Source organism: Chelonia mydas, chromosome 16, assembly GCF_015237465.2.
Source record: "Chelonia mydas isolate rCheMyd1 chromosome 16, rCheMyd1.pri.v2, whole genome shotgun sequence".
In the NCBI taxonomy this organism is placed as follows: domain Eukaryota; kingdom Metazoa; phylum Chordata; order Testudines; family Cheloniidae; genus Chelonia; species Chelonia mydas.
Window position 1 is genome coordinate 4,567,540 of NC_057857.1, and position 25,253 is coordinate 4,592,792.

At 54.4% G+C, this 25,253-nt stretch overlaps 1 protein-coding gene across 5 annotated transcripts; it reads left to right on the forward strand.

The window, feature by feature from the left end:
* Positions 1-249: 249 nt before the first annotated feature.
* On the forward strand, positions 250-25,253 carry TPRN (taperin). Of its 5 annotated transcripts, XM_043530111.1 has the most exons (6): positions 251-1,104; positions 1,144-1,271; positions 1,467-2,586; positions 21,730-21,913; positions 22,574-22,704; positions 23,274-25,253. In XM_043530111.1, the coding sequence occupies exons 1-6, from the start codon at positions 301-303 to the stop codon at positions 23,334-23,336; spliced, it is 2,430 nt and encodes an 809-aa protein (XP_043386046.1). In that variant the 5' UTR covers positions 251-300; the 3' UTR covers positions 23,337-25,253. The 5 variants fall into 5 exon arrangements, with proteins under 5 accessions (XP_027687651.2, XP_043386046.1, XP_043386044.1 ...); XM_043530109.1 differs by having other exon boundaries at positions 251-1,271; XM_043530110.1 differs by having other exon boundaries at positions 251-1,175; positions 1,401-2,586.

Sequence of the window (25,253 nt, forward strand, 5' to 3'; positions counted from 1 at the left end):
CGCGGCCGCAGACCGGAGGCGGGGGGGGCGCGGCTCCAGACCCGAACCCCACCCGGCACCGCGCACCTGCCCCGCCCCGCCCTCCAAGACACGCCTCTCACCCGGAACTGGCAGCCCGATGGCCGGCCTCGCCGTGACGGAAGTGCTGCCCAATGGGCGGAGTCGCTCGGGCGCGAGGGGGCGGTGCCGCCGCCGCCGCTGTCCAATGGGCGGGCGGAGGGCGGGGCCGCAGGCGGGGAGGCGGCCGGCGGGTCGCGCGGTGCCTGGCAGTGCTGCCCCGCACCCCGCGCCGCTGGCACGATGGAGCCGCCGCTCTCCGCGCCTGGCGGGCCGGCGCTGCCCCTGTGGAAGCGGGAGATCCTGGAGCGGAAGCGGGCCAAGCTGGCGGGGCCGCCCGCGGGCGGGGGGCCGGAGCCGGGCGGCGGGGGCCGGGCGGGCCCGGCGCCCCCGGAGGAGCGGCTGGTGCTGGCCGACAGCCTGGGCCCGCTGCGCGAGAACCCCTTCATGCGGCTGGAGAGCGAGCGGCGGCGGCTGCGGCAGGGGCTGCCCGGGGGCGCGCGGCGGGGCGCGGGGCGGCCGCTGCAGGAGCTGCTGGAGCTGTACAGCGCCGTGCCCGGCATCCGCACCATCCGCGCCGACAACATCCTCATCATCGAGTCCCAGCCCGACGCCGACGCCGCCTGCTTCGCGGCCGGGGAGGGCGCCCGGGACCCGCTGCCTGCCGCCTCGCCGCGGGGCCGCGACCCGCTCCGGGACCTGCTGGCCCGCAAGGGCTCGGCGCTCACCGAGATCCGCGCCGCCCAGGTCTTCGTCTACGAGCCGACCGAGCCCGACCAGGCCGGCCGGGTCAGCCGCCTGCTGCAGAAGTTTGACCAGTGGCCGCGGGGCCGGCGGCGGCGGAGCAGGGACGCAGAGCCCGGCCCGCTAGTTGCGGTGCCAAACTCCCCCGTCAGCCCCCCAGCCCGGCAGGCCCCGGTCCCCGCGGTCAGCACCGCAGCCCCACAACGGGTCCCGGTCCCCGTGGCCATCCCTCCAAACCGGCGGGTCCCGGGCTCCCCGGTCAGCGCCGCCGTCCCCCGGCCACTCCCGCTCCCGGGGTCCCCGGTCAGCCCTGTTGCCCCCAGGCCGGTCCCACTCCTCCTAGCCAGCCCTCCAAACCGGCGGGCCCCAGGCTCCCCAGTCAGCCCTGCTGCCCCCCAGCCGGTCCCGGTCAACCCTGCTGCCCCCCGGCCGGCCCCAGTCCTCCCAGCCAGCCCTCCAAACCGGCGGGCCCTGGGCTCCCCGGTCAGCCCTGTTGCCCCCCAGCCGGTCCCGGTCAGCCCTGTTGCCCCCCAGCCGGTCCCGGTCAGCCCTGTTGCCCCCCAGCCGGTCCCGGTCAGCCCTGTTGCCCCCCAGCCGGTCCCGGTCAGCCCTGTTGCCCCCCAGCCGGCCCCGGTCCTCCCAGCCAGCCCTCCAAACCGGCGGGTCCCGGGCTCCCCAGTCAGCCCTGTTGCCCCCCGCCCGGTCCCAGTCCTCCCAGCCAGCCCTCCAAACCGGCGGGCCCTAGGCTCCCCAGTCAGCCCTGTTGCCCCGCAGCCGGTCCCGGGCTCCCTGGGCATCTCCGAGGCCTATGGCTTCCTGCACAAGATCAGCTCCAACTCCTTCACTGTCACTCCCCGGGGTCTCCGTCCAAGCAGCTGTGCCCCACTCACCAACGGCCCCTTGGAGCACAGTGCCAGCCCAGGGGGCAGGAGCCACTGTGTTAAGGCGCCTCCGGAGCCATCGCCAAGCGTTTCCCTTGCCAGAGACAACACAAGGCCAAAGCCGGAGAGGAGCAAAGAGATCCAGCCATCCCAATCCAGTGCCACCCCCAGCCCTCTCCAGCCGCTCTCTGCATCCGTCCTCAGGGACGGGGGCTCCTTTGAGATCTGCCCAGCCCCCAAGCCAGACCTGGCCACCATCCCTGCCCATGATCTCCAAGCGCAGGCATTGGCCAATCTGCGCCTGAACTCACGGAACTCCTTCCTCTTTGTGCCCCGCCGCGGCGGGGGGCAGCGTCTGACAGAGTCTGCAGGGGCCATGTCACCCTTGAAGCCTCAGTGTGAGCAGCAGGGGGAGCCCATAACCCCCCCACAGGCCCCTCAAGAGCTCTTGGTGCCTGTGACTTACATTGATGATGATATTGTGGAGCTGGACACTGGGGACCTGCCCCAGGAGATGGGCCCAGCTGCAGGACTGAAGGACTCAGAGCAGCCCCAAGAAGCTACCTCAGACCTTTCTGCTATACCCCTGTACATACCCAACCCTGCCTCCTCCGCCTTCCAGCAGAGAAGCGGCAATACGTTCACCATAGTGCCCAAAAGGAAGCCACCCAGCTCTGGGGTGGAGGTCGACAGTGGAGCCAGCAAAGCCCAGCAATCGGAAGAGGAAGACAATGAGGAAAGCAGAAGCAAGGGCAAAACCTTGGGGAGCCCTGGTGCGCCCCAACTGGATCTTGGGCTACCGCTTAAAAAGCGCTACCCCACTGTGAATGAGATCGAGGTGATTGGCGGCTACCTGTCCCTGGAGAGGTCCTGCATGAGCAAGATGGGCTCTCGCCGCAAAAAGGTAACCTGACGGGAGTGCTTGGAGGGTGGCTTTGCTCGGAAAAGTGACTCCATGCCTTCCCCCCTGTGTATCCGGCTCATGGTCCCAGCTGCTGTGTGTGTGGTAGGAAAGCAATAGAAGTGGTAACGGCTTCTGCTCCTGTGAAGCCAGCACAGCCCTTGGGAGACTGAGAAGGGTTCTGTTTCATTACGTACATCCTCAGAACGGGAGACAGCCCTTGGGGTGTGCTACAGTCACTTTTCCCAGTCAGGCTGCATTTCGAATGCCTTTTAAACCGAACGAATTAAGAACATTCACAGGAACGAGTAGAAAGTGAGGGGTCAGATAGCGAGATGGGTTGAACCTAACTTTTTTCCAGCGCTGCATGCTGTGTCTAATGTGCACTATAGCACCGCGCTTCCCTCCCTGTGCTCACTACCAGTTGCGGCTCTAATGAGGCGACATAAACTTGGCTTCTTGTCTGAGTTAATGAGGTCTTGTTAGTGGCTCAGGGATTAGTATGGCCACACCACTAGGCAGAGCATGTGGGATGTCAGCACCGTCTTAATTCCTTGTGAGATTAGATCTCCGTGCCTTCTGTTTAGGATGGAATCTACATACAGCTCTGAATACCTCCAAGAAATACATATGCCAGCCTGGACTGCTGTCAAATGGCTTTGAAAGACATAGTGATTGCCAGATCTTTTTACCAGTTGGGAGCTGACTTTGCCCTTGTGGGGCTGGGATTCAGAATCATGTCACAGGGATAGTTATATTGATATAATGGTCTAGACCAGGAGTGGGCAAACTTTTTGGGCCGAGGGCCACATCTGGGTGGGGAAAATGTATACAGGGCTGGGGCAGGGAGTTGAGGTGCAGGAGGGAGTGTGGGGTATGGGAGGGGGTGTGGTGTGTAGGAACGGGCTTGGCAAGTGATTGGAGCAGAGGAGGGGGTTGGGGTGCAGGAGGGGGCTCAGGGGAGGGGGTTGGGGTGCAGGAGGGGGCTCAGGGGAGGGGGTTGGGGCGCAGAGTTGGGGGGCGCGGGGTACAGAAGAGGTTCGGGCTCCGGCCTGGCGCCACTTACCTAAAGCGGCTCCAGGGTGGCAGCGGCGCATGCCAGGGCAGGCTCCCTACCTGCCCTGGCCCCAGCCCTGTGCCACTCCGGGAAGCGGCCGGAACCCTGTCCCTGTGCGGCCCCTGGGGGAGGGGAGGACACAGGGCTCTGTGGGCGGGCCTTGCCACGCCTTCAGGTATTTCCCCCAAGCTCCCATTGGCCGCGGTTCCCCGTTCCTGGCCAATGGGAACAGTGGGGGGTGGTGCCTGGAGGCAAGGGCAATGCATGGAGCCCTCTGCCTGCCCCTGGACCCCAGGTACGAGGTGCTGGCTGCTTCTGAGAGTGGTGCGGGGTCTGCGGCACCACGAGGGGCAATCCCGCGGGCCGGATCCAAAGCCCTGAGGGGCCGATCCAAAGCCCTGAGGGGCCGGATCCGGCCCGCAGGCTGTAGTTTGCCCACCCCGGTCTAGAGCTTTGGTTCCCAAACTTTAACAACCTGTGAACCTCTTTCACTAAAATGTCAAATCTTGCGAACCCCCTCTAAAAATGAATATTTCCAGGGATTTTCTCCTTTACCTGAGTATAAATTATAAAAGCAGGGACCTTGGAAATATAGAATTTGTTTTTATGACATGCTTATTACACACTATTATTAATTATTTATCATTACAATATTTGTATTACATTATGTAAACAGCAACACTCTTCCCAGATCTCACTTTCGTAGCTTGTATCACTTTGAATAAGCCTGTTATAAGACAAGGCTCCTAGGTTTCATCAAGGAGTATCAGCTGTGAAACAGCATGAAGGGATTTAAGAAGCCAACTCAGAGTTCCTCCTACACAAGCATTCAGGTCTTGAGCAGTCCAGGCAAACAACGCACGTTACAACAAAGCTTAAACTTGTTCTTCATAATTTTAAAATCAATACTAGCTGCCTATTTAATTTTAAAAACAGCAAAAAATATCCACCTCCCTTTTTATTTCTTATAAGGAGTCTTGAAGTTTAAATCTCCTCAGTGTGATAGATAGGCTTGCTTTGATCTGCTTAGCTCTTGCAAGTCCAGGGGCTCCTGGCTGCTGGCCCGGTGCTGCCCCGGGGTCCCATAGCTCTGTCCGCCATTAGGGAATTTTTCCCCGAGAACCCCCTGTAACATTTTGTGAACCCCCAAGAGTTCACAAACCCCAGTTTGGGAACCACTGGTCTAGACAGAGGAGCAGGCTTGAATTGTTACAGCATCTAATGCTAAAATACATTGTTGTATTGCCTAGTAGTGAAGCGCTTATAATGTCACTGACTTCTAGGTTTGAAACATGCTACCAAATAGCTTTTGTCTTTACCAAACCAAAGTGGGAATTACAGTAGGAATACATCTCGCCTGCTAAACCTCTAACCCTAACGCAGATTTTGAGGGAAATAGTCCACTGGGTGGCCCAAGCAGGTGTAATCTTTAGAGGAAACTTCTGAATTGGATGAATTGAATGTGGAAAATTAGCTAGAGAGTACAGCAGCTTTGGTGTTTTTCACTGTTTAATGTTCATTGTCCTGGACAGCATACAGTGGCACAAACTTATCAGTTTATAGAAGATGTAGGACCTAACAAAGTTAGATGAATGGACAGCAGGATGACGTGAAACTCACTGTTGATGAGTGCAAAGTAACACGTGCTGGAGGGAATAACCTGAACTACTCAGACACAGAGCTAGAGTCTAAATAAAGAACCTGAGAGAGAACTCAATGAAGATCTCTGCTTAATGTACAGTGGCAGTCAAAAAAGCAAACTAGTTGATGTACAGAACATGATAGAAAATGGTACCTGAAGGTACTGTAATATTCTCAGAAGTCAATAATATGCCCTTATGTGGAATGTCTTCAGCAAAGTAAGCTTACACTTGGTTCAGATCACCCTGTTGCAAATGTTTTAGTAGAGGCAGACCCCAAAATCTTTTTATTTACTTGTTATAATTATTATTTTCTCTGGAGTCTGCACCTTGCCTATACCTTGACCAAGAAATTTGGACCTTGACACAAAATAATTGACTACCCCTGCCCTGAGGGGTCATGACCCCCAGTTTGAGAACCCCTGAATTAGAGGATGGGGTGGGTGCATCAGAGATGGTGATAAAATTGATGAGGCCTAGAGAGACTTATGACAAGACTGGGACTGAAAAGGAGAAGAATAAAGGGGTCATGAAAGGGACATAAAACAAAGCATAAGAGAGAAGGTCAATCAGGCACTCCAGTTTACCCTTTCCTAATACAAGAACAAATATATTTGGTGAAATTGAAAGGGAATAAATGTATACCAGGAAATAAATTTCATAATACATAGCTAGCTTGTGGAACTCACTACCACAATACGGTATCGAAACAAAGAGTGTACAAGGATTTGGAAAGGACTGGGTACTTATATGGATAATGAGAACCTCCAGAGATAACTTTAATGCTATAAACTCTCCTGCTTCGTGACATAAGCTAAACAATATCTGACGTAAGCTAACCAATACTGGAAATTTTCCCTGTGGACAAGCTATATCAAGCTATACCCCCTCCACCCCCGGGGGGTCTTTTACACCTTCCTCTGAAGCATGTGCTGCTAGCCACTTTCAGATGGGGTACAGGGCTGGACAGAGCACTGATCTGGACTGGTCATTCCTGTGTTCCTATGAATGTATGTGGTGTCTATACCTTGGAGGTTTCTGCTTTTGACAGTCTAACTATCAGTGAGTTTTGTCTCTTTGCTTTTGATGACTACAAACTAGCAGTGTATCTGAACAAGAGCAAACCTCCGTCTCTGCTGCTAACTTACCAGTGAGGAGGTTGCTCACAAGACAGTTTTGTCAACTTTCACTTGCAGTTTGTGGAAGAACAATTTATTTCTTCAGATGCCTAAGCTCCATTCCTCGGTGCCACTCAAAAACATTGACAAAGGACTGGACGTAGCTAGATCCACCTGAGCTCACACCCTCCTTACCAGGGAAGGGGAGAAAATGTGCTTTGTGCTGTGCCCAGGAGGTTAACAAATCCAGGCTGTGGGTGCTGCAAGTTCCAAAATTTGAGCCCCTACCAGCAGCTTCTTCTCATTTATATTGAAGGAGCACAGCACCTCTGATCTCGGCTTTGGCAGTATATTACAGGGGGAGAGTGCATCTCAGCACCTTGTGTACCAGTGGCTTCCTCACCATGGGCTATGGAGAGCTGTATTTTCTTGGTTCTTGCTGCTGCTTCAGGTGTCCTGGCTTTTCATGGACTGGAGGCCTGTAAAAGCAGTAGGAAATAAACAGAAAGAACCAGCTTAGCTGCTGCTTCTGGAGGCCACACAGCTACACAGGAGTCAACCGGAGTTAACTTGGGGGCTGGTGCAAGAAGGGTGGCATTGTGTACGAGGAGAGAGGCCTGAGCAGGGAGAGGAACCGAGCAATCAGCAGCAGGAGATGTCACTCGGCCTGCTCCGCTTCCCACAGCCCCCATTGGCCTGGAGCAGCGAACGGCGGCCAGTGGGAGCTGCGATCGGCCAAACCTGCGGACACGGCAGGTAAACAAACCGGCCCAGCCCACCAGGGCCTTTCCCAAACGAGGGATGCCGCTTGTTCAGGGAAACACTGGTTTAGAGGACAGGTTTTTTCAAGAGAGTCCCTTTCTTGGCAGTAGTTTGGTTCCATGCCTAGCGTGCGCCTTCTCCTTCTGGTCCCTGTAGTGCTTTGAGCACTTCATAGATCTGCACTGTGTTCACTGGTGTCTGTGGTAAGCCTTCCTTGGCACCATGCGCATGCATGTTTGCATGTCCAATGTCATATCTTCTCCCTTTGTAGGAACTTACAGACTGATCAAATTGCCTCTTGATCTGATCTTAGATCTTGAGCTCTCTAAGCCTCTCATTGTCTTGTGGATCTTGAATCATTATTGTAGCTCTTAGCACGCTTTCCCGTTTATCAACACACTATAACTAAGGCTACATTTTAGTCACGGGTACTTTTAGTAAAAATCATGGACAGGTCACGGGCAGTAAACAAAAATTCACGGCCCATGACCTGTCCATGACTTTTTTTACTATGTACCCCTAACTAAAACTTGGGCGGGGGCTGCGGGTGCTCTGCAGGGGACGGTCTGGGGGCGCTGTGACTGCTGCGGGAGGTGCCCTGGAACACTGTGGGTGCTGGGGGGAGGGAGGCGGGCAGTGGCCTGGGCCCCCCACTGGTGCTGGCGGGGGGGGAGGGTTGGCGGGGCTGGCAGGGGCTCTCGGTGTCCCTGCAGCTCCTAGGCGGTGGAGGGGCCAGGGGGCTCCACAAGTACTGTCTGCACAGCTCCTGTTGGCTGGGAACCACAGTCAAGGGAGCTGCAGGGGCAGGGCCTGCAGGCACCCCCATGCCTCTCTCCCTAGGAGCTGCAGGGCCATGCCAGTGGGAGCCAGGGAGCCCCCCACCCCAAGGTAAGTGCCCCCCACACCTCCCAACTCCTAGCCCTGAGCCCCCTCTCACTCACACCCAAACTGCTGCTGCTGGCCCAGGGGCTACCTGAGCCAGGCAGCCCCTAAGCCAGGACCAGCTGCTGCAAAAGTCACGGAAAGTCACAGAATCCGTGACTTCAGTGAGGGACTCGCAGCCTTAACTATAAGGAATGAGCACCAGGCCTGGACATGGTTTCCAGGAATGCAGATAAAGTGACTTCCCTTTTAACAACTTACAGTAAACTTGATCACAGTGAAATTCTGCTTTTCTAGTGAGTGGTTTGTGTGGGAAAAGCCCTTCTACAGGAGAGGAACCTCTCTCTGACTTGGAAGTAATATATTTTCATGGTAAACGTGCCCTTCCGTGTGTTCGCCATAAAATCTGATGGAGCTGTTTGTTTAGTGTTATGCTTAGTTTAATGAGTAATATTGAAACAGTAAGAATAGGGCCTGCATTACTGTGCCCGCTGTGGAATGTGCAGATACAGCCATATCTCTGCAGAATGCGTAGAATCTCAACAGCCTGTTTCCTGCTCTGACGTATTTTACAGGCATTTTGTGATTAGCTGATCTCATTCTACTTGCTGGCTGATGGGAGACGGAGTACCCTTCCTTGTTGCCACGCTGTCATCCATACCCAAAGATGGCATAGTGCAGTGCTCAGCTGAGAATTAGATGACTGGACCAGGGCCACCCTTTCTCTTCTTGCCCCAGACCTGGGGTGGGAGAGGGGGGAAGAGAAATTCACCTGGGGCTTGTTTATCTGCGGTTCTGTTTTTCTTCTCCTGATTCCATAGAGCTTGTTCCCCTGAAATAAAGGCTGAGGCTGAGATGACCTTACAATAACACATGTGGTGTTTTGGATGCCACATAGGTTCAGGGTCTGGCACATGTGAGTTGTTTCCTGTTCCTGTGCAAGGGTCCTTTAGGCCTTACCCAGGTAGTTCCAAAGTATAGCAAATGATTTTAGAGTTCGATGTTTCAACCACACTTGGCTCTGCTTGAGCCTTTCTGGCTTTAGGATGCAGTCTAGCAAAGTGCAATGTGGCAAGTATATTCCATCTGAACCCACAAGTCGGGCTATCTGTTCATACAACCGGCTCACCTGTGAGATGCTGTGGTGAGGAGCAGGCTATGTGTGCTGAGAGAGGAATTAACTAATTTGATTATTCTGGCAGGCTGGGGGTGTTCTCCTGTCCTTAACAGATGGCTTGTCCTTTCAGCATAGGGTGTCTCATACGCCACGAGCCTAGAAGTGGTACAAGGACCTAAACAGAATAGCAGGCCATTCAAAGAACGGCAACTTCAGGAAGGAGAGCTGGGCTTCGCTGCAGGATGTGGATCCTCTGGGCTTTGCAGGGAAGGGAGGGATATTGGATATCAAATGCCTAGGAGATGGTGGGGTAATACCTATCCCCAGTGAGCTCATGTGACCCAGTCTCTCTCTGAGGCTGGTCATCCGCCAAAGCCAAGATACAAATCTAGGTTTCTCTCAAGCACCTGATCGTTGTCTGTCATGTCTGTGCTCGCTGACAGCAAGGATTGCAAGCTGCTTAAGAAAGGGGGAGGCCTCTGTGGGAGGGAGATGTTAGTCTTGTTTTGAAGACTTCCTTTTTCCTCTGGCTGTGAGGCTGCCTGTAGGTCGTGGAGTAGAACTATGTATTCGGAGGTTTGTGTCTCCAGCTCTGGAGCTGCACCCTGAGTCTTAGGAGGTGTCTGGTCCCCAGTGAGCATCCAGTCCTTGGGGGTACTGCTGGAGAGCCTGTCTCTAACTATGCACCAGGCCATCTGAGGATTGGTAAGTGATGAGCAGGACTTGGAATGGCTGGAGAGCCAGCAGTGGTCCCAGCATTAGTGTGACTTCTTCTGTTTTTCATAGTGTGGAGCTTGCGGCATTGGTTGAGCTGCAGCCATGTACAGATACAGAAGTGAGATCCTTCAGATTTGAAACCATCTAAACCCTCTGCTTTCCTACTGCTGCTTGTGAAAGGCTCTTCTTGGAGATAGTCCATCTCCCTGCAGACATGCATGCCACATTCCAACCTGCTGCATTTTCTAATGTCACTGTGCTGCTTAAAATGTGGAATGCAAATGTCCATTTAGGATTAAAATGTTCCCCTTCATGGAATGAGGAACAAGTATTTTGAGGACCATGCTATGTAACCCTGCTCTGAGCAGGTCTGCACAATGGTGCTTCGACAGTCAATCTGCCCTTCAGTTGCTCTACCACAGCGGTTCTCAAACTGTGGGTTGGGCCACCAAAGTGGGTTTTTAATGGGGTCACCAGGGCTGGCGTTAGACTTGCTGGGGCCAAAGCCCAAGCTCCTCTGCATGGGCAGCAGGGCTTAGGCTTCGCCCCTCCCACCCAGGGCAATGGGGCTTGGGCAAGTTTCGGCTCCGGTCCCCTCTCCTGGGGCTGTGTAGTAATTTTTGTTATCAGAAGGGGGTTGTGGTGCAATGAAGTTTGAGAACCGCTGCCCTACCAGGTATCCCCAGCAGAAATGAATCAGTGGGACATGCTGGAGCTGTCATGCAGGCCAGGTGCTGGCAGCCACAAACCTCGAAGCAGCGTTGTGCAGACCTGCTCTTAGCAGAGTTACATGACATGGTCCTTAAAATACTGGTGGCCTCCTGGAGTCCTTCCTGCAGCTTGTAATGCCAATGGAGCTGAACAGTTGGTAGCTGTGTTGGCAAATTGTTCCCTCCAGCCCTAGTGTACACGACCCCCTCTGCATGATGGAGCCTCACAGGGTGATATGAAATGTGCCCTTAGCATAGTGCGGCTGCCCAGGAATGGATTCCTACCATTGCTCTGCTGCCTTGCAGGCATCAGTACAGCTGACTAAGGTTCCTATTACTGCTGGGAAGAACACACCTGCTGCCTGCAGGGTCAGGGCTGTAATACACACCAGGGTGTGAAGTGGGTTGTAAAGCGGAGTGATGAATGGGCTCTGTGGTCAAAGTCCGGTTTCAGGAGAGATCCAGTCCCAGGTGGGCAGACTCCCGATTTGCTAATCTCGGTCATATTAGCCAGTAACGCCAGCTGTGGGTGTGTAATTGCAGTGTAGACGTACCCTCTGAGTGCTTTTCCCAGACCCAAAGAAGCGCTCTGTGTAGCTCGAAAGCTTGGCTCTCACCCATAAAAATGATTACCTCCCGCACCTCGGCCCTCTTAGTCAGTTGTGAGCCAGATGCCTTTTTGCAGGAGCAGCCGCTCTGCCCTAATGCGGCTGTTCCTAGGTTGTGATGTGAGAGAAGGGAGAGTTCATGAAACAGGCACCATGCTGCAAACCACAGCCAGCCCGTGGGTCTTGGGCCTAGGAGCACAGTGGGAGCGGTGCATTCTGCCTTCGTTGGCTTGGAGGACGGAGAGGAAAGGAAAGGGGGTATGATGCTGTAGTAGCTCCCCTCTGCCAGAGGGAGGGTTACTGTAGCCCCGGGAAAAGGGCTCCTCTAGTAAAGAGCAATTAAGATGACTGTCTGCATTCTAGAAGAAGGGCTATTACCCCACATCTGCCCACAACCCCCTTCTCTCTGCCTACTGCCTGCCCTGCAAGGAGCTGTTACACAAACAGGAGGCTTCTCTTTTGCTTGGGCAACTTGTGATGCTCACCATGGCTCAGCAAGACCCTGAGGCAAGAGCTGGCTTCGAGTGGGGACTGAAAGGCCCTGGTGCTGCTGGATTACATTTAAAAATATCTCTGATCTGTCTCCTTAATCCCTGGGCTGGATCAGACCCTCTTGCTATTGGAAGAGGTTGGCATGCCCCCTTCTTCAAGTGCTCCATTTGACTGTCTTTCTCTCTAGTCCCTGGTAACAGCCCTCCCCAGTGCGCTCAGAATCCTGCATTGGCATGAGTGCCAGCAAGTAGGAACCTCTTCCTTGCCATCTGCGCATGTAGGAAACAAAGGCGGAGGTTCAACAAAACCCATAGCTCTTATGTCAGCAAAGAAAACCTGAATGTAACTGCTGGAGGGCTGTCTCTTAGTCTGCAGCTAGCTCCAGTGTGTTGCTGCTGGTCAGCCTCTGCAAATGCGGCAGGGTGAACACTGACCTATTGAAAAACGACTCTTATAAAAACCAAGTTCCTGCTCCTGTGCAGTGGGATGAAGACATGCCGCTAAACTGCAGTATAATCCCTGGGCCGTGGGTGTGTGGCTAGCTGTTCCTGGAGAAGTGAAACCTTTAGCAGCCGTACTGTATGTCTTTGGGGAGATCCTGGGTAAAGATGAAGACAGATTGAATGAATGAGATTCCTGGTCTGCTCTCTGTCCTTTTGTATCGGGCATGCTACAGGAGAGCACCATCCTCTTGTCTGAAAGCCGAGCAGTTTTAGCCTGCAGCCATCTGAGCGAGACCTCTCAAAGGTTCTGTTCTGAGACCGTTAGATTTCCTAAGCAAACACCAAGAAAACTGTACGGCTCGTAGTTGAAGCAGCAGGTCTGAGGACACCCCTGGGAGCTTCCAGTGCAACTTGGGAGACTCATTGGCTTCCCCATTAGGGAAGCATCTTTTTGTTTCTTTGTAGAACAAACATCCAACATATCACTTCTGGAAACTCTCCAGTGAGGTTATTCCATTCATGACGCGCTCTAAGCCCCCCTACCCACCCCCCCTTTTTTTTTTTTTTTTTGAGGGAACCCTCTTTCAAAATGCTGAGACAGGCACCTATCTCCTTTAGTTCTGGACACTAGGAGAAGCTCCTCTCCAGTATAGGAAGGGGATTCTATTCCCAGTATTTCCTAGAACACAGGAGGCCTCTATTCCATTCTAGGTCTCAGAAGGCTCCGGTTCATCTGTAGATTAAAGGTCAGAATGGTGACCCTCTTAAAGTCTCCTTCGCTGTAAAGGAGCCCTTTGGGGTGGTCTGCCTCATGGTTGTGTTATTCCTCATATCGATCAGCCCGGCACACTCAGACTGGTCCACAAGCCAGGATCCTTCTTTAGCTGTACAGAGATCTCCATTTCAGACCTGTCTATGGCATCAAGCGTCTTGGGGCTTGTCCGCACTTGAAAGTTCATTTGGATTAACGTAGGGTGTGAAGTTACAGTGCCATAGTTATTCCAGAATAACTCCATGTGTGGACAGGCTCCGGGCCAGGATAGCAGTTCACTCTATCCTGCTCTCTCTGTATTTGGATGAGATCTGTTGTTTGGAAGTGGAGAAGGGAGATGTTTGTGCAACTTGTAGACATTATTTGCATTAAACGGGTAAGTTACTGACTCAGCTGCCGAAGACTAGTCCAGTTTCCTTCCTGCAGATCTGCCCGGGAGCGTAGTCATTCTCCTGAGGCCTGATGAATAGCCACGCTGCCGCGCACAAGTAACAAACTCCACTTGCCCAGTGGAGCTGTGAGCCTGTTGGAACACAGCTTGGGCTGATATTGAGAGAGTGCTGAGTTCTGACAGACCTCTGCTTCCTGGTGCCCTCGATGCCTCTCTCCTTGCACTGTCTCTTCTCACCAGGAATTTGAAACTCTCTTCCCTGTATCTTCTCTTACGTGAAGTTTAATATTTCGAGTCCGGGTTCCTTCCTCCCATCTGCCATGTGCTTCAGTGTATGGATTACACCAAGCAGCTTTGTGGCTTGGCTTTGTAAGGGGAGATTCTCTTGTTGAGCAGCATGGCATGGGAATTGGTGTCTGATCCTACAGAGACTCTCCTCTGCCAGCAGCCCAGCGCTCCCTGGCGTGTTAGCCAGTGTAAATCTTGGGGTTACTTTGTGCAGGTAGAAACACTGACTCTCAACTGATGGGGCAAAAGAGAGTTACTGAACAGAACTTGCTCTTGACAGACTCTTCTGGGATGACATCATAGTAGTCTAGCAAGGAGTAACTAACTTCACACTCACATCTTTCCTGCCTCAGCAAAGAGGATGACAGGAAAATGCTTGTTGCCCAGTGGTACTGGCAAAATAATCCAGGAAGAGCCCTTACAGGGACCTAAAGCGGCTGCTGGAGATGCAGTCCTAGTGGTGCAATCTGTACCCTGTGATGGCAGAACCGGTTCCAGGCTCTTCTATCCCCACATTACTGTGGGCTTCCACCAGCTAAGACACGGAGCCTGCTTTTTAAATCTAGAATGAGATTGAACCATCTGTCCTGTCGTCTTTGTTTTAAATTGGAAGGGTTTTAATCTTGTGACAGCCATTCTTAGATTCCCCCTTCTAGTTGGGCAAAACTCCTCTTTCCAAGAAGGTGGAGGGCCATAATCTGGATGGCTCTCCTGGGACCACTGCAAATGCCCTGCTACCGCAGGGCTGCTGCTAGGGGTGTAAACTCCCAGCTTCTCCAAGGCTGTTCCAAGCTTCCATAGATGAGGTTCTGCCAGCACTTAGCTGCTCTATAATCACCATACTTGGGTCATCACCTGTCACAGTAACAACCTCCCTGACGCCTTCTGTCAAGTAACCCTGGGAGGACCAGCCTCAGTGTCTCTAGTCTGCATGAAAACCTTCTTGGCATATGTCATGGAGTCCCAGGGTCTGGTCTATGCTGAGCCCCATAACCAGTCTCTTGAGAGTGACCCGTTTAGTATGCTGGGTTCCCAGAACCCAGGCACTTCCACAGGGGTAGGCCTAGGGTCTCCAAGACCAGGCCTTCGGCACCAGCAATCCCTCTCTCTGTGGCTCTCTGCAGCGAATCCAGCCCAACTGGGCTCCTGCTGGAGACTTGTAGTGTGCTCCTTCCAGGTGCAGTGCTCTCAGGGAGCATTTACCATGACACAGGCAGCCTTTTCAAAACCAAGGTAACCATTTGTTAATTACCTGGCTACATAATGTGACAGTCCTTCCGCGGCATAGAGAGGCAGAGGTTAAGCCATAGTCCAGCCTGGTCAAACCAGTGCCGTGGTGAGCCAGTCAAGCTGTGATGGAGTCCATCTCTTGCTCTCTTCCTTGCCGGTCTTCTCAGGGTTTTCTGGTGTCAGGTGTGGCTGGTTCACTCGGTGGTGGTTTTTGTCTGGATGCTCTGTTGATTCGGGGTCAGTTTCAGCCAGTTGTTTTGTGACCCTATTCATCCCCTCTAGACAGCCAGGTGACACCCCAGACCGCCTGCGAGCTGCGCTGTTTGAGCAGGAAACTTAAACTTTTTTTCCACAATGCAAAGTGCAGAGGGAAACTGAGGCACACCTAGGATTCCTACAGATACTTCAGAAAATTCTCATTTTGTCACAGGTTCCTGTGCAATTCACAATGGGACTGCATTGTCCCTAGCTGTTGAGTAAGTAGGTGGCATGGCTAGCTGGTGTCAGTGAAGGCTCCCATGTAGTTACATGCCCATACATATAGAGCTGCCTGTTCTGAGATGCTGCAATCTAGGGTATGGCACTTGCCCTTGCTCTGTCACGCATTGCTTTCCAGCTGGCAGGAGATGACACAGTGTTGAAGTGGGAGAGTCTGGAACTGAGAATTTGGATCAGTACCTGCCCCTTCAGCTGTGTTTCTACTGCACAGCTGAACAGTCTGGAGCCCCTGTCAATCTGCAGGAGAGGGCCGAGTAGGGGGATAGGTGCAGAAGGCTGGCCTGAGATCATGGTGGTATCTGGACTTTCCATGACAGATGACCCCAAACTGCTTCCCCTGCAAAAAGCCCAGGTAACAGAATACACTCCCCTGCTGCCACAGTTCTGAGATAATTGACAGCTCTCACCTCAGACCTGCTTGTGAGACTGAGTCACTGCCCTGCTTGGCACTGGGCAAGGTGGGTGAGGTAGTATCTTTTATTGGACCAACTTCTGTGGGTGTGAGAGACCAGCTTCCGCGGAGCTCTAGTCTAATATTCTGGGGCTGACACGGCTACACCACTGCTCAGCACTGTTGGCACAGGTGAGGGATCGTGGCTCCCTGCCTGTGGAGACACATGTCCCATCCTCCACCCCATCCCTGGATTAGCAGGTTTAAACTAGCTGACTATATTTCCACACAACCCTAAAGCTTCTTCAGAGGTGGGAATCTTTATCTCCTGAAGTGTTAGCCTGCTTCAGAGCAGCCACTAGCTGTCCCTGGTTAGACTTGGATTCAGGCTCCTTTATGGAGCTGTGATATGTATTCCATTTGCAGAATGTTACGTTTTGTGCAGCCCATGCGGGGGACTGGCGAATGCCTGAGCAGACCATAAAGCTGGGGTTTGGGCAGGGCTGCTATGACACGCCCTGCCTAGAATGAACACTGAAGTATGGTTGGGACTCTGGTGCGTTCACCCATTCAGCACTGCCCGAAACTATGGGGCTGGATTTCTTCGTAGATTAAAAATTGTTGGATCCATGTGTGGCTGTTATGCTGCCTGCAGGCACAACCTGCTCCCCCCTGGGATCAGACTGTGCTCTGTTCTCAGTACTTTGGAAACCTTGGCAAGTAAACAGGTTACTTGCCATGGATACAAACATCACCTGGCTTACCAGCACTGTGTGCCTCCCTGAGAGCCTCATTCTCACTGCTCAGTGGGGGATGGCTTCCATCCCTGGATGAAGCATTAATGCTCAGACATGTTTCTGTCTAGGATGTGGAGTTTGTGGCATAGGTCTGGGTAGAGCAACTGGTGGAATGAAACATTGAGACATCAGCACCTGCAGTTAAGATATAAGAGTAGAACTTGAGTCAGCTACACCAGGTGTGGGGCATCATTCTGCTCCCTTCTGCTCATGGCGCTTCAGCACCGGGGGGTTCACCGCTGAAATGTACAGACTGGTAAGCTCCTGTGGCTAGGCCCTGAGTACATTTGCCCCTGGGAATAAAATTGTCTGAAGCAAACTGGCTGCTGGTACCTTTGGACTTTCCTTCTGAAGCCTGCGTATCCCAGGCAGAGGCTAGCTAGAGGCTTTGCATTGGGATTCCACAATCTAGAACCTGTTTCCTGCATCGCTGTTTGAACACCTTATGAAGAATGTGAGATGTTCTCCCCCCAGTCCCACGTGTTCCACCTTTCCTTGGGATGTAAGGCTCCGAGATAAGCCTACACGGACACTCCCTTTTTTCTTTCTAGCCATAATGTAACCATCATGAGCAAACTGCAGAAGGATAACTTTATTGCTAAACACTCCTGGGGGGGGGGGGGGGAAGAGATCAAACTGTTCTTGGCAATACCTGTCTGCAGCTCCCAGTTTAGCAAATAGACTTACAGCGTCTGCTTTAGAAGGCCCAGTAAAATTCCAGTGGCCCGCAGCGCTGTACACTAGTGTAATCTCTGCTCTGTGCACCAAGTCTTGGTCGGTGCCTGCACGCTGCACACTCCAGCCTGGCTAGTACTCACAGTATGGGGCCGCGCTGGCTGAGTGCTGTCCACAATGGAGAGCTGCACAGAGGGCTCCTCTTGGAGAAACCAGTAACAGGGGGTCAGGGTTGTCTCTTGCTCTCATCTCTTTAGTCCTGTTTCCTTAAGCAGCAGCTGGAACACTGCAATTGCCAATAGAGAACTCCCACCCCCTCCCGACTCTTTGCTTCTCTTCAGGGTCCCAGAGACTCCTGCTTGCTCATTCCACCTGCTTGACGCGCAGCCTCTGCCTGTGAGAACCAGTTAGTGGCACATGGAGTGGCCTACAGAGGTGAGCTTGAGTCTTAACCTCCCCTATCCCCCGTGACTTTCTGGGGGACTACCTGTGTTGTGCCCACACTTCCCATGGAGTTTGTCCTGCTCACTGACCTTTCATAACAAGCATGTGGGCAGGAATTCAACACCCTGTGTTGGAGGAAGGTCAAAGCAGCTGGGCTGCACCTGGCTGCCAAAATGCTGCTCAGCTGGCCAGAAGCAGAGACAAGTTGCGACATGGGAAATCCCAAGTCTGGTAATGGCTCCCAGGAGCCTATGGTGTGAATGCAGGTGCCTGGGGAAGTCATTCTGCTCATAGTCCTTAAGGGTGAATGTCGGACACTGGCTGACACGCTGCTTGCGCATATGTACAATGAGTCTGACAGCAAAGCGGTACTAGTGAGTGCCTAGCAGTCCCTCAACCCCATCTTCCACTTCCTGGCCGCTGTTTCCCCCAGGTCAGTAACCCTTCTGAACCCTAATAAGGCTTTCTCCAAGCCCTACTGTTCCTTGGTCCTAATTGTAAAGGGCCCCTATTGCCACCAGCTCCATAGTTCTCTCTAATATCTGCTTCCGGGAGGATTTGAGTGTCCACTCAGTCACCAGTACAGCAGTGTCCCTCCAATCCATCTCTGAGGACTGCCCCACCATAGGCCTGTATCTCAGCAGTTCTCGCAAATGAAGCTGTGGCAGGGCAAGTGTAGTAAGGCTGGCCAGCACCGTTCATCTTGCAGAGCGATCCCTGTCTCTCGCTAGGGCTCAGCTCCAAAGAGTCCTGCCACCTGAGGTGAAGGGGAACCAGTCAGCCTAGTATCCAGCTCAGGCAGTCCTGCCTGGCGCTCCTGCCCAGCCTCAAGACTTCTCAGGAAATCTTCATGTTCTACTGCTCTCCGCTTACTCCCTGGGTTCTGCCCTCCGCATGAAGCCTCTCTGCCCCCCTGCGCTGCTTACTGCTCCTCACCTAATGTCTGGTGTGCCCCCAAGATGACGCCCTTATGCCCTTCCTGAAAGTGCACCAGGAACAGCCCCCGGTCCCAGGAGTACTGCAGCTGTGGGCATTTTGGCCACTGTTTTCTCTCTTCTCTGAGTTCTTTATGCCACTTAAGGCGTCTTGCACAAGTGGCTTGGCTAGTCTGTCTCCAGCTGTTCTTTTGACATGGAATTATAATTGGATTTGTTCAGTTGCCTTCCTCCAGGGTCTACCCCGTCCAACAGTCTGAGTCCCTCTGTCCTTGTCAGCTCCAGGTTAACCGCTGGAGACTGGCACCTCTCCTCCCCTCGGGATCTGGCATATTCAGGAGCAACACTGGCTAACTCACTGGCTCTCTAAGTAGCTGTGCAGAGCAGCTGGATTGTGGGGTAGGGCTCCGGAGCTTCTTAAGATCACTGAACCCAAATGTGGGGTGGAAAATGCCTGTCTCCAGGCCAACGCAGGATTGTTCTGGAGTACGGCTCTCAGTGTGGGAACTGTGGTACCCCGCTGTGCCATCCTGGATCTGCTTGGGCCATCTGGCCAAGTCCGGAAGCAGGAAGGTTCCCATCCCTTCCCAAACCTCTGCTTGTCATAACTGGCTGAATGTCAATAGGGCATGTTTTATTCTAGCCCCCTCCTTCTCCATGCCCCAGTCTGAGGCCATCTGGTCCCTGCTCAGGGCCTCCTTTTGCACACCTGTTAGCAATTGCTGTTTGTGCCTGGGGAGGCTGGGTGCAAGTTGACGGTGAGCACAGGGACCAAGCCTAAGTAGCCACATGATGCCAGACTCTGTCTGCAGCAATGCCATCCCCTCTCCTTCAGCACCTTTCCCGTCAGCCCCAGGGCCAAGGGGTCACAGTCAGAGCAGGAACACCCGTGATTCCTGGGGTGTGGAGTGGAGTGGGGTGGGGTGGGGGGGCTCCCCCATGGACGAAGAACTGGCGTGTTTGGTTCTGACCTCACCGCTCCCACAGCCCCGGGTCCAGGTGGCATGTTGGGAGGGCCCATCAGAAGTGGAAGGGGCAGTGGCAGGCTGTGCTCCAACTATCCCTAGCAGGATTGGGGTCTCCAGGGTACTGATGCCAGCTGGTGCGGGTTAGGGTAACCCCCAGGCTGCTCTGCCTGGGACTGGGGCAGAGAATCAAGAACTGGAACTGCTGGTTGGTCTCACCTCTCCAGGGGGCTGCGTGGGGGCAGGGAGCCATCCAGTTCCGGAAGCTGCCCTAGGCTCAGGCAGAGCTAGTCAAGCTCCTGCCCAGGTCTCCCTGGGGCTCCCTCAGCCCAGCAGGGAAGCAGCTGATGGAGCAGCCAGGGGGTTACCCTAACCCCAGGAGCTGGTGGGGGCGCTGCTGAGCCGCTGTAGCAGGGAAGGGGCAGCAGGTGCTGGGGGCACTCCCGGCCCATGTCAGAGCTGCTTCTGGGCTGAGGGGAGGCAACTGAGGGGGAGGCATTGCCCCCCACTAGCTACAGAGGTGATTAAAACACTTCAGCGTAGAAATCTGAGTACAGCTAGGGAGCCCATCCTTGTGACCCGTCTCCTGGCAAGTTGGAGTCTGGACACTAAGTGGTGCCCTGCTTGCCTGGAATGTGCTGAGCGGTGATGGAATCTTGCCATCAGCTGGCTGCCAGCTGGTGCCTGCTGAGCTTCCAGAGAGGCATATAAACAGAGCTTCCAAAGGGGAAGAGACTCTGCTGGGCGCGCTAACACACAAAGGGTAGGGCAGCCTGCCCTCCATGGAGTGGGCCCTCATGCCACCACAGCTGGAAGGTGCTTTCTCCCTTCAGACCTTGCTGGGAAGATGCAGGTGCCTCTGGTGTCTCATGCTGGCTCAGGCTAAAAACAGGAAGGGCAAGGCTGGTGTCGTGGGAGGAAAGTGGGGTGCCAGCCTATCGCCTGCTCTTACAGGCTAGGAGTAAGGTCCCCTCCTTGCCCCCATGGCTGCTATGATTAGGGCAGGGATCTCTGCTGCTTCCTGGCCTCTGTCTTTTGAGATCCCCTCCCTGTGAACAGTTCCGGTCACTGCTGCTTGGAGCAGGAGCCGAGATAATTGGATCAGACTCTTTGCTTCCTCTGCTATCCAGAACAGCATTGGGGAAACTGACCAGAGATGCCTGTGGGCATGCTGGGGAGCCCGCCCTGCAGCGGGTCTCTCTAGGTTCTAGCCAGCAGTTTGGCCTGTGCAGGAAGTTGCTAATCTTCCCTTGGAGATTCCTGCTGGCTCCAGGCAAGGGCATTTTTGGGCTCTCATTGCGAAGGATTTGGCCATTCCCCCATTACTCAGTGGGCTGGCAGAGCCAGGGAGTTCCTCATCTTGCTGTTGGATAGGCCTGTGGTGCCTCAGATGCCTCCCTGGGGCTCTGTAGTTATATTCGTGGATGGGTCCTTTCCCAGCCTTGCTGTGGGTCCTGCACATGATGGAGCAGTTGAGTGCCTGGGTGGAGACGAGGGTCCTGTGCTCTGAAGTCTCAGGCTTTTCTGTGGCGAGTTGCCCTGGATGTGCATTTTCATCGTGCTGGCAGTCGCCGTGAGAAGGGGTGGGAGGGAGCTGTTGGTGTCTCTCTCTGGAGTTCAGGCCCCTCTGTAGCTGCACTCTGGGGTTGCGCTGGGGGTGGCGCAGTGCTACGGGAGCTGAGCCCCCTGTGTCCATGGCGGGGGAGTCCCAGATGACTGGGTTGCTGTAGTGCACTGCGTGTGAGCCCCTGCTGCCAGAGCCATGCTTGGCGATCTGTTGGGGGAAAGGATGCTCCTTGCAGGGAGCTCTGAAGGTGATGCTGCTTCCTCTGCTTCTGGCTGGGATTGGAAGATTGGGTTTGACCCAGAACCTGTTCGGTGCTCTGGGGCCTGGCTTGCTCTGAGGGCTTCCTCACTGGCAGTACCATCACAGGCAAGGAGCCCAGGCTAAGAGTGTGAGGCTCAGGGAGGGGGCTCTGGGCTGCACGTCCTGCTCCAATTTGCTGTCTTCCCTTTAAATAGTGCTGTGAAGCTGGATCTGTGAGCAAGTCAGGGGTCACTTTGTAGGGCAGGTGCATCTTAAGGCAGGAGCAAAGTCATAGCATCTGTCCTGGTACTTTGCTGGCAGCTGGCAGCAACCTGGCTGAGCCGGGGGGGGGGGGTAATGGTGGCTCGGTGGCCTGGTTCCCAATGACTCTCCTTGCTCTTCTCCAGATGAAGATCTCTTTCAATGAGACAAGTCTGCAGACCACGTTCGAGTACCCTTCTGAGAGCTCGCTGGTGGAGGAGGAAGAGGAAGAGTCTTCTTCAGAAGCGGAGGACGATGAGGAGGACAAGCCCTCTTCCCTGTTCATTCCACGCCCGACCTGCACCATGCACGCCAACGTGCCCAGCTCAGGTGAGCCGGGCAATCTGTTGCCAACCTGTTCCCGCTCCAGACCTGCCCTACGGATGGGCTGAGCTGGGAGTGCTGGCACTTGGGGACTTGCCAGGGTTTAGGCAGCACACACTTGGCGTAGGCACTCTGCAGCCAGCCCAGCAGAACTGACCCCACTCCCAGATCAAGGCGGATTTGGGGAACAGGAATAGGCAAATGGCTGCAGGGCTCCTGAATTCCCTGTGAGCAGCGGAGCAGAAGTGGGCGTTAAAAGGAATTTAATGTGGACAAGCCCCAAATAGGGGGAGGGGAATCCCAAGCTCCTCCCACTTGAGATGGCCCCCTCGGTAGATTGTGCAGTGTCAGTGCTTGCCCTGCTGGCTCCCCCTCTGAGTGTAACTGCAGAGACATCTGCAGAAGGGGCAACTGCAGCCACTAGAGCCAGGGCAGAAGCTGCTCGACCCCACGCTAGGAGCCCAGGCCTCCACTAGCCCCTGTATGACCCCCTGACAGGAGCCTGGCAGTGAATCCTCTTCCTGTGTGCATGAGGCTGGGCTGGACCCTGCGGATTGGATGACGCGGCCCAGAGGAAATCCCCCTTTCGGGAGGGGAGCGGCTGGCTGGCTGCTGGAGTCCTGCTCTGGTCAGTAGCTCTGAAGCGTCTGTGTCTCCTCCGTGCAGGTTTCTCCAGCTACACTCCAAAGCACGCCGTAGAATTCAGCAGGTGGCAGGAGCAGGAATACGAGGAGCAGCCTGCCAGTGCTGCCGGGCCCCCCCTGAAAGAGGCCAATGCCCCAGGGAACCAGGTCACGGTGAGCATTCAGAGCGAGGTGGGGGGCGTGCAGAGTCCCGTGCCCTCCCGGCTTGCCCAGTCTGTGTGCGGGGGCGGCGCTGGGCAGGCAGAGGCAGGATGAACAGCCTTTCTTTTCTTTTTGGGGGCGGGGGGGTTGAGGAAGGGTTCTGCTTTTCAGGAGGGGGAGACTGGGGGGGGGGCGGGGGCACCTCACAATCAGCAGACATGGTTCAGAGCAGTACTTTCCTGAGCCCACTTACTGTGGTCCGGCTCCTGGCCTAGCGCTGGGGTGCAGAGGAGGGGGAGATCCTGCCACGCGGCATTGTGGAGCGAGGAGCCCACAGCGGAGCCAAGGGTCAGACAGGCTAGCAGATGCTTCCGCTGCAGCCAGTGGCCTCCCGCTGCCTGTATGCATAGGGGAGACTAATGCAGCTGCCAGCTTGCCTGCCTTCCTCTGGGGACTGATAAAGCACGTTCAGCACAGAAATGGGGCAGGGCCATCAGTCGCTGCCATCCCAAAGCATCGGCACCCCTGGCCACAGGACTCGCAAGGCTTCCACTCCCCAGCTCCTCTCTTCTCTCCTGTAGCTTACCCCGGCCGATCAGAGTGGCCTCTCCGACTTCAGCAGTGAGCCTGCCCTGTACTTCTGACTCCTGGGCCATGCCACCTGCAGCACTCCTGCCAAGCAGGGAACCTGGCGGCTTTCCCTGTGTTCTGTTCTCAGCGCCCTCGGGTGCACTTCGTGGGACGGAGACTTTCTGAAGCACCACAGAAATGGGCGGCTGGCCCCGGCCACTCCACTTTGTCACGGGCCCTGCTGCCTGAGGGGGACTAGATGCCACTGGGTATTTCGGGAGAATATTTGCACTGGATTCTGGGGGACACCTGCTAGTTCCAAGGTAGCTGACATGTTCTGCCTGCGGCCTCACACATTCCTTCTGCGACAGCAGCTGCCAATAGACTTCTGCGAATGACTTAGTGAGAGCAAGTCTCTAGCCCCTTGGTGCACCCCGAGTGGGCTCTAGAAAGGCTGGGAGACTCTTCTCAGTGGGGAAGCTCTGGCTGAAAGTCTCTGCTGTGTGAGCACCTGAGGGATCTCCGGGGTTGTCTGTGAATCAGGTTAGCAGTTGGACCCAGGAAAGCAGCTGTGGTCTGGGAGCTGCGTTGCAACAGGAGCCACTGCTGCCACTTTGGTGTTCAGCTTGGAGGCTGCTGGAGATTGATAGCGAAGTCCCAGCCCAAGCATGTTTCTGGGCCTGAAATGCAGCTGTTGTGGAGCCCAGTGAGTCGGCCTGGTTGGCTGAAAGCAGGGTACGCACACTGGGGGTGAAGCGTGGTAGGAGAATGGGCAAATTGTTCTCTGCTGCAGATCAGTAGGAGAATGATCGATAAAAACTGGAGTGTCCCCAGCCTACAATGCTGGTTTGCTCCCTATGGGCAGCTGGACCTGCATGACTTGGCCCCTTGAAAGAGTTCCCAAGCACTGGCGATAGCTTTGATCTTCCCTCACTCAGCTGTTGGTGTCTCAGCTCTAAGCACCGTGACTCCTGCTGTGATTTGCCTGTTCTCCTCCCGGCTGTGGTTGGCTTCTGACCCCAAGTGCCAACTGCTGGGCCCAAGCCATGTCCAGTGCCTGTGCTCCTGGCCCCGGAGCAGGCCGCAGAATTGAGAACTGTCCTGTTAAACCTGCACCTGGCCTTTCTCACGCCTCTGCTCCAAAGTGCAAAAGGGCCATTTCTCTGCTTTCTTCCACAGGGGCCTGAACAAGAAATATGCTGTTCTCTATGGGGTTTCTATAATTTGCCTTCACTAATTGGTAATGCAAGCCAATATGCAATGCAGTCTGCTAGGCTCTGTCACTGCTGGTGGACACATCTCTAGTACTGTAGACTCAAGGTCAGAATAGCGCGCTCTGTAAAAGACCAATGTTCATGAACTGAACATTGCTGCTAATGTGACTTGTACTCCTGGGATTAAAGGAAATGTGGCCAGCATAGAGTTGGCCTCTTTGGGCATTGTGGATGGGAGGGCGGTATCTGAGCCCACCACCTCCTCCAAAGGACCAAGCTCGTGTCGTTCTGATTTAAATCTACTGATGCGTTTGTTCATTTGTCTGACAGTGTCCAATCAAGTTGTCTGTGATTGTGTCTGAATGGAAAATCTTTTGTATACCTTGCACTTACCTTGATAATAGCATATACAAAGCAGAAGGGGAGGGTGTGTCTATGTACCCTCTGGCATTCATGACCTAACTGGGAACTGCTTCTTCTGAAAACTCAACTGCTCCACTGACACTTTGCCAGGTTTGCAGGAGGAGCCCAGTACTCCCCCCGCCCCCCCTCGCCCCCTTTCTGCCCTTGTAACACTTTGTGCTTCCAAATCGGATGAAAGGACCCATGTGACTCCCACGTGTGTTGTTGCCTGGTGATTTGTAGAATTTTGGAATTACAGAAATTCAAAAGAACTTTCTTGGTGGTTTGATAAATGGGATCCAATAAATATCATGGCAGTGAGCAATCTGTGCTGATGGTTGTCCCTGCTAACCAGTGGTGAGGTGTTCAATGAAA

Bases quoted from the DNA above. Each gene is read 5' to 3' on its own strand.
- TPRN (XM_027831850.3), top strand. From the start codon at position 301: ATGGAGCCGCCGCTCTCCGCGCCTGGCGGGCCGGCGCTGCCCCTGTGG. The intron at 21,914-22,573 runs GTGAGCCGGGCA...TCCTCCGTGCAG, and splicing joins CGCCAACGTGCCCAGCTCAG to GTTTCTCCAGCTACACTCCA. The intron at 22,705-23,273 runs GTGAGCATTCAG...TCTCTCCTGTAG, and splicing joins CCCCAGGGAACCAGGTCACG to CTTACCCCGGCCGATCAGAG.